We start from the raw sequence: 8,004 nt of genomic DNA on the forward strand, positions 1-8,004 counted from the left end.
CTCCTCACTCCCCGCCCTCATTCACATTAAGATTTTTTGTTCTGGGTCTTTGAAGCTTGGTAATCCCATCGACACCTCATGACCACACAGGCTGGTGTGCTTCTTCCATGTGAGCTTTGCTGCTTCTCAGCACCATCAGCTTTCTTCACCACATTTGCTTATGCACCCGCTTTGTCTTCAGTGCCTGTGTCAGGAAGGTGAGCGTCTCAGAATGCTGGGCTAGTAGAACCAAGTGTTCTTGTGTTGAGGGAGTACTTGAGTCTGGGCTGCCATCTGGATGGGACAGGTCACCCACATCTGTCCTCCCTCCGAGCGGCTAGTGGAGTTGAACGACCGATCTTTGGGTTCACAGCCACACGATTAACCACCGTGCCTCCAGGGCACCTTCAAATCAATGCAGTGTGTTTTATAGCATGTATCCCTCAGTACTGCTGTGGGATGGGGGTGGGATGAAGGGAGAGCAGGGAGGAAAGAGATCAGAGAAGGGGAGGGGGAGAGAAGGAAAAATAAAAGGAAACTGAAAGAGGAAGAAAGAAAGGGAAAGGATGAAGAAGAAGGGAGAAGACAAAGAGAGAAGGGGAGGAAAGAAAGAATATCAAAGAGCATGCTACCAGGGACCTGCCCACCCCTCATGGCCCCTGTCTACAACCACTGCACACGGAACGTCCCCCAAAGACCTCAGCACCCATACGTGTCTTGGCAGCTCCTGAGTTCACATTCCTACCCCTTCCTATAATTCCTGGAGGAGCCTGGGGACTTCCTGGGTGACCAGCATAGCAAAGAGTCTGATGGATGTTAGGCCCGTTCGTCAGGTCCAGGGGCCTCTCAACTACACATAGGGGGAACTGAGCTTCCTTATTCCTTTCCGTTTCCATTGTCCTCCCCTGTGGTCATCACCACACAGCTAACCATCGGATTATAGTAGCCACAGAACAGGTTCCAAGCAGCCAGACTCGAAATTAGCCGAGAATATTTTTTTGCAGCTTGCAAGGTGCTGGGCCTTAGCTTTATAGGGCAACCAGTGAAGGGGCCGGGGAAGGGGGGGGAGGGTGGAACTCATCATTCCTTTAAGAAAGGAAGGGTGCAAAAGAATAACTAGGAAGCTGAGGGTCGGAATTGCAGGATACGTCAACTAGACTTAATGGACATAGGTAGAGACCCTGCCCCCACCCATCCTACTCCAACGCCCATGGGTCCTGCCCCAGGACAGACCACCTGTCGGGTCAGAAAGCAGGTCCTGATTGATTCTAAAAGGCCAGAGTCGCGGGAACCATTTTCTCTGGACAATGGAGTAAGGCTAGAGAGAAACAACAGGAAAATATACAAACGTGTGTGAAGGAAACGGCACCCTGTTAAACTGACCCATAAGCGAAGGAAGAAATCGGAAGAGAAATGACGGCCTTCTTTGAGCTCCATGAAACCGAGGCACAGCATCTCCACCGGGGATGGGATGCAGAGCAATCAACGCCTACATGAAAAACGCATCGCAGATTCACAGCCTGACTCCACAAGCCCCGAAACAAGAAAGAGAAAGGCAGGCAACACGTTGTCGACGTGCCCGGAGAGAGGAAATAACAAAGAGCAGAGCAGAACTAAATAAAACTGGAAACAGAACGACAACAGCGAAGCGATCAAAACCAGAAGCGGGCTCTTTGAAAAGATCAAAGGAATTGATCGATCGGCAAAGGAAAGAAGAGAACGCGTGCCAATGCACCAAAGTAAAACGCGAGGGGATATCAATGGAAATAAAGAGAAATCAATAGAAATCAATAAAAAAAATAAAATAAATTATGACAGACTATTACAAGTCTGGTAACCAGGTGGCAGCAAGTGGATAACCTACAGGATGTGCGCACATTCTTAGATGCACAGAACCCACCTGAATTGGCCCCAAAGTTCGTACAAAGTCTCAAGAAACCTTTCACAAGTGGAGAAATGAAATCAGTGACTAAAAAATCTCTCCCCCACCCCCTTCAAAAGAAGGCCTGGGTCAGATGGCGTCCCTGGGAAATTCAACAAAACACATAGAGAACAATTGACACCAATATTGATGGTTTAAGTTCTTCCAAAACACAGAGAAGGAAGACATTCGTTCTATGAGACATACCCCTGATCCCCAAACCAAAGGAAGTGAGCACAAGAAGAGGAAACTCCAAGCTAATCTCTCTTCGGCTCAGCTACGTAAAAATCTTCATCAAAATTCCAGCGAGCAGGATCCAGTCACACAAAGAGTAAGACTCATACACGTTGCACGATGGGGTTTGTCCCAAGGATGCAGGATGGCTCAACATTGGGAAACCAATCAACAGAACACACCACATCAGTGGGACAAAGGAACATGACCAGGTGATCGTCTTTGGGGATGCTCTGATCACATCCAACATCCTCCTTAATACAAGCTCTAAGGAGGATTGAGTTGGAAGAGAACTTTCTCAGGATAATTCATGGCGTATCTGAAAGCCAGGAGACAACATGATATGCGTATTAAAGACTGAAAGCCTTCCCCCGCTGAAGTTGGGAACGTGACAAGGCTGCCCGCTCTCGCAGCTTCTATTCATGAATGTATTAGACGTCCTAGGCAGAGCAGTAAAATGAGGAAAAGAAAAAATATCCAGACTAGAAAAGAAGAAGTAAGATTATCTGTAGTCCCAGATGACATAATCCCATATATAGAAAACCCCAAGAGTCCAAGAGAAAATGTTGAGCGCTCATAGAGGATATAACAAAGCTGCATCCTACAAAAGATCAATAAACAAAAGCCAGTTGGATATGCTGATTTTTGTACAAAAGGCCAATAAACAAAACTCAGTTGGATATGCCAGCCATGGGAAATCTGCAAAAGAAATTAAGGAAACAATTCCTTTTACAATAGCATCTAAAAGACTATCCTAAGAATAAATCTAACCAGGAACTCTTACAATGAGAACCATAAAACACTGCTGAAAGAGATTAAAGAAAACTTAAATCGCTTAAAATATGCTGCATGTTTATGGATTAGAAGACTTAATATTGTTAAGATGTCAGTCCTATTCAAAGCAATCTATAGACACGATGCAATCCCAATAAAAATACCAGCAGCCTTCTTTAGAGAAATAGAAAGGGAAAAAAACAAACAACTCCTCAACCTTATATGGAATGGCAAGAGGCCCCAAATATCTAAAACAAAGTTGAAAGAGAACAAAGTAGGAGTTCTTGCCATTCCTGATTTTTAAACACACGATATGCTCGAGTAATCAAAACAGCCTGAAAATGGGTGTCATCATAGACACAGACCAAGGTCTACTGATCTGAGGGTGCGGCGTCTGTTGGATGGAGAGAGAAGAGTCTCTTCAACAGATGGGGCTGGGGAAAGTGGCTAGCCACGTGCAAAAAACTAAACCAGGATCCTTGTCTCCCCTCATCCACAAAAATCCAGACTAAATGAAGGACTTCAAGGTGCAAACTCAAACCATAAAAATCTCAGAAGAACAAGCAGGGACCACACTGTCAGGCCTCGCTTGCCCCAAAGGATTATCTAACATCGTGACGAAAGGCAAAAGATAGGAATGGGATCTCTTATAAACGATAGACTTTTGTTTATCAAAAGACCTTACCAAAACAAATGGGGGGGGCTATGAACAAAATTACATATCCAATAGACTCTACCAACCAAATATCTATCTAATTAAAATCAATAACTCAGCTACAAAACAAATATCCCCATCACAAAGCGGGCAGTGAACTTGAACAGGCATTTCGCCAAAGAAGGTATTCAAGTGACCACCAAACACATGAAATGGTGCTCAGCCTCATTAACCATCCAAAACCAGCGAGCAAAGCAACGGTCGTGTTGATCCCAACACAGAGCCCTGCAGGGCTGAGTAGGGCACCCAAGGCGGTCAATCTTTATGGAAGCAGATTGTCACATCTCCCTACCGTGGAGCTGATGGTAAGTGTGAGCCACCGGTGAGGATTGGGTTAGCAGCCTCAACGACTGGGCCATCAGGGCTCCTTCATTAGCCATCAGAGAGATGCAAGCCAAACCTCTGCCAAATGAGAAGACACCGGCTCACGCTCGGTAGAACAGCCAAGATTGAAAAGCAACAACAAGTAGCAGATGTAGGGCAGGGTGTGGGGAGATAATAAGCCTTTATCCCAAAGGGGTCGCGACCCACAGAACTACCATGTGTCCCGGCAAGTCCACTCCTAGGTGTATCCCCCCAAAGACTTGAAAGCAGAGGCCCAAGCAGAGATTTGTACCCAGCGTTCATTGCGACCCTCGTTATTTACGACAGCCAAAGATGGAACCCCTCTGAACGTCCATCACCAGAGGAGTGGATAAACAAAATGTGGTACTGAACATGAACTAGAATTCCAGGCAGCCAGCAGGAGAAACGAAGGCTTATCAGCTTGAAGACATGCTGAGCCAAACACAGCAATCACCAGAGGACAAATATTATTTGACCTGGCTTACAAAAAAAGAGAATAAAAGGCAAATGGATAGAGCTTGGGGTTTGTTCCCAGTTACCAGGGGGATGGTGAGGGAATTGCACTGATTAAGGGTTGCACAGCCAATTGTTGTCATTGCTGTCCATAACTTGTACACTTGTAAAGAGTTTAATTGGCAAAAGGTATACATGCTAGTACATTCACAGCCACGACAAAGCAAGTAGCTGCTGGGGCTGCTTCTGGACAATCAAACACCTCATGGAATTTGGTTCACTGGTTTGGAGGTTTAGGGTCATGGGATCGTGGCTCATCTCAGTTAATGGGCCTATTAATAGGTTTAGTGTTTCTGGTCTACCTCCTAATTAGCTGTGTATCTTCAAAGCTTGCAAGTGACCATTCAGGTCCCACAGTCAGTCTCTGTTCACCCAGAGCAGGGACGGGGAACTTCAATACCCATCACACACGTTTCGTCCCAGGGAAGAGGTTCCAGCCATCACATGAACGAGGAGTCCATTAAAGGTTTGACCAAATATAGCAGGCTAATTTTTCAAGTTGATAATTTCATATGGCCCTCGGATGATGTTATCAATATCCAAATGGCCCTTGGCAGAGAAGATTCCCGGCCCCTGATTTAAAATAGCAGAGGAAGAAGGAGTGAGGAGGAGGAGGAGGATATGGAATGGGTGGCTCATTGCTGCCATGAACTGTCTCCTTTTGCCATGAGACCAGAAGAACTGGATGGTACCCATTACTAAACATTTGGATCACAGATTTCATTGAAGAATCGCGACAACGAGTGGGGAGAATGCAGAACAGAGTGCAAAATCCATGGAATCCTGACTTTCAGGAGTCCTGAAGAGTAGATGAACCCCCCAAACAATTGGCCCGAGATCATCTTCAAACCAAAACGATACCCTGAAGTCATCTTAAAAGGATAGTTTTGCTTTCGTAGTTACTTAGTTGTCTTGATCGGTATATGCTCTTTCAAGAAGTATCTATACAGGATCAAGGGGAGAAAGCCGAGGCTGTCCACTCCCACAGATTCACAGCTTCTTTTTCGGAGACCTGACTGAGGGTTACCTACCAGTGAGAATCAATTGAACAGCAGTAGGTATGTTTCATTTTACCCAGGATCAAACTGACATCAACAACTCAACAGGTGAGACGGAAAGCTTAAGGGGCAGAGAGGTGATGTGAATGAGGAAGGAATCGCTCCTCCGGAAAGAGGGAAAGGTGACCCAACTCAGACACACGGAGAGGGTGTAGCATTTGGTGCGCGTTCGGGAGTATCTTCTCAACAAGAACAAAATAAATAAAATGTAAAAGAACATTTAAAAAGAAAGAAGGAATTGTGTTTGGGGAGGCCGTTCTTCTAGAGCAGTGGTTCTCAACCGGTGGGTCGAGACCCCTTTGGGAGTCGAACGACCCTTTCACAGGACTGGCCCTGATTCATAACAGTAACAAAATGACAATGATGAAGTAGCAACAGAAATAACTGTAGGGCTCGGGCGTCACCACCACATGAGGAGCTGTATGAAAGGGTGGCGGCATCAGGGAGGTTGAGAACCACTGTCTAGAGGGAACTTCTTCAGACCCGGGTTCCCCGGCTGGCTGATAGAGAGGCCACTCGGCTCCAGGACTGTCCATCCCGGCTTGGTAATAATGGCCCCAATGGGACCTCATGTGCTGCCTGGCCCGTCCCGGGTCTGGTGACTGAATTGCTCAGATTGCCTCTCCCCCCTCCCCAGGTCTTCCTACCTGACTCCCCAACCCCTACAGCTCTGCCTCCCGTTACCTAGCAGGGTAAACAGAAAGGCACCCCTCTCCCTGATCCACCTCTGTAAGTTACTCAGGTGACCTGTGCTCACTGACTCCAAAGGGGCCCCTTGTGTCCCCCTCCCACTGCCACCTAACCCCGCATCACAAATTCTTGTTGTCCGGTGGTGCCGTCCACCCACAGCGACCTAACGCAGCAGAAGGAAACAGGCCCCGCGCCGCACCATCCTCACACTTCTTCCCGTGCTTGTCATAGTTTCTCACCACTTAGTACTCCGAAATCGGCGACCCCCCATCAGCAGCCCCTCCCCAGACCCCGACATCACCCCCCTTCACACCGATGCTGAGGGACCCTCCAATCAAACCCCTCTTCGATCAAATCAATCCCATAGGCAGGTCAGCTCTCCACCGGCTCAAGTCCCAGCCAGTCCCTTCTCCTGCCTGCCAGGGGACAAAAAGGTGAGTCCCAGCAGCAGTGTGGAGACACCCCGCTGCAATGCCATTGTCTTTGTAATGTCCAGAAAGAGGCCTGAATGGTGATCGGCATGGGGTCTGACCTTTACACAATCCTGGCAGCCTCACTGACCACCGTTCCACCCTCCCGGGCCCCAGACGGGGTTCCAAAAGCTTCAGGTCCTCAGCCTGGACTGGGACAGGGACAGGGACTGGGAAATGGGACAGGGTGGGGTCGGGAGATACAGGATCTCCTTGAAGTCCTGGGGCCTGAGCCCTCCTCGCCTTCTTTCGGGTTCCGTTTTACAATGCCAGCCCTGCTTGAACACTCGGCTTTGGGGTGGGAACCATTGGACTGAGCCCTGGCGGCATGGCCATTAAGAACAACCCTGTACACCAAGCAGGATGGGGTCCCCAGAAGAGGAGCTTAGCCACCAGCCTCCACGGAGATAACAGGCGCAAAAGCAAAGCAAAATAACCCCCCAAAACCTCACAGGGGACAGTGCTACTCTCTCCCACACCAGGACACGCACACCCAAGCCCAATCTCACTTTCTGGTGCCAGCCCCTAGACCTCTCGCTGGGTGTTAGGGAGGAAGGCCAGGGCCGCCCAGGAAACAGAGAGCTTCCGGCCTGCAGATGATGTCCACACACAACCCCCAACACCTCCCACCCCCACCCCCACCTACCATGCCAATGAGCAGGCGGGGCGCAGACCCCGGGAGGAGCTTACCTTGTGGTTCTGATAAGAGGTCACGGCAATGAAGGCCGTCTCCGGAAAGACGTGTGTGCAGAACGCCGTGTTCTTGGAGCCGAAGCCATTGTTTTCGTCGGCCTTTACGATGTGCAGCCGGGGCTGGTATTTGTGCATGGAGTTGAGAATGATCTAAAAGGAAGCACGCAACAAGCCAGCGAGGTCAGAAACGGGAGACACACGTCCCCACCCACAACCCCAAGCTCCTCGGGGCCACACTTTCAGAACAAGCCACTTCTGGGTTTGTTTGTTTGTTTGTTTGTTTGTTTGTTTGTTTGTTTGTTTGTTTCCCACTCTCTCCCCCCGTCTTGTTTTCTTGAAAGGGGGCCAGTGATTTCATGAAAAAGAAACATTTCAACAGTGACCATTTCCAACCCCCCCAAAAGCCAGGCGAATATTCCAGGAATCTACCCAAGACACACAGGGCCGGTACATCAGGATGCTTAATCAAGTTTGCTTAATACATTAACTCCCTGCGAACGGCACCTCCCTCAGCCCCATAGGCTGGGAAACCGCTCTCAGGGCGCACCCACCGGAGGCCCCAGAAAAGCTGGGTGACAGTTTTGGAATGGAGAGAGGCAAACAAATAAATAA

At 48.6% G+C, this 8,004-nt stretch overlaps 1 protein-coding gene across 1 annotated transcript in view; it reads right to left on the bottom strand.

Annotated features, from left to right (window-relative positions):
- Nucleotides 1-226: 226 nt before the first annotated feature.
- LOC123522467 (T-box transcription factor TBX5-like) overlaps nucleotides 227-8,004 on the bottom strand; it is a 19,442-nt gene continuing 11,664 nt past the window's right edge. Inside the window, exons 6-7 of the mRNA XM_045296891.1 lie at nucleotides 7,390-7,542; nucleotides 227-431 (exon numbers count right to left, since the gene is read on the bottom strand). Of these exons, the coding sequence (XP_045152826.1) occupies nucleotides 423-431; nucleotides 7,390-7,542 (162 nt within the window). The 3' untranslated portion in view covers nucleotides 227-422. The remainder of the gene's footprint in view (nucleotides 432-7,389; nucleotides 7,543-8,004) is intronic.

This window comes from Echinops telfairi, unplaced genomic scaffold, assembly GCF_000313985.2.
Source record: "Echinops telfairi isolate 266 unplaced genomic scaffold, ASM31398v2 ScPeMD7_7412;HRSCAF=8450, whole genome shotgun sequence".
Classification (NCBI taxonomy): domain Eukaryota; kingdom Metazoa; phylum Chordata; class Mammalia; order Afrosoricida; family Tenrecidae; genus Echinops; species Echinops telfairi.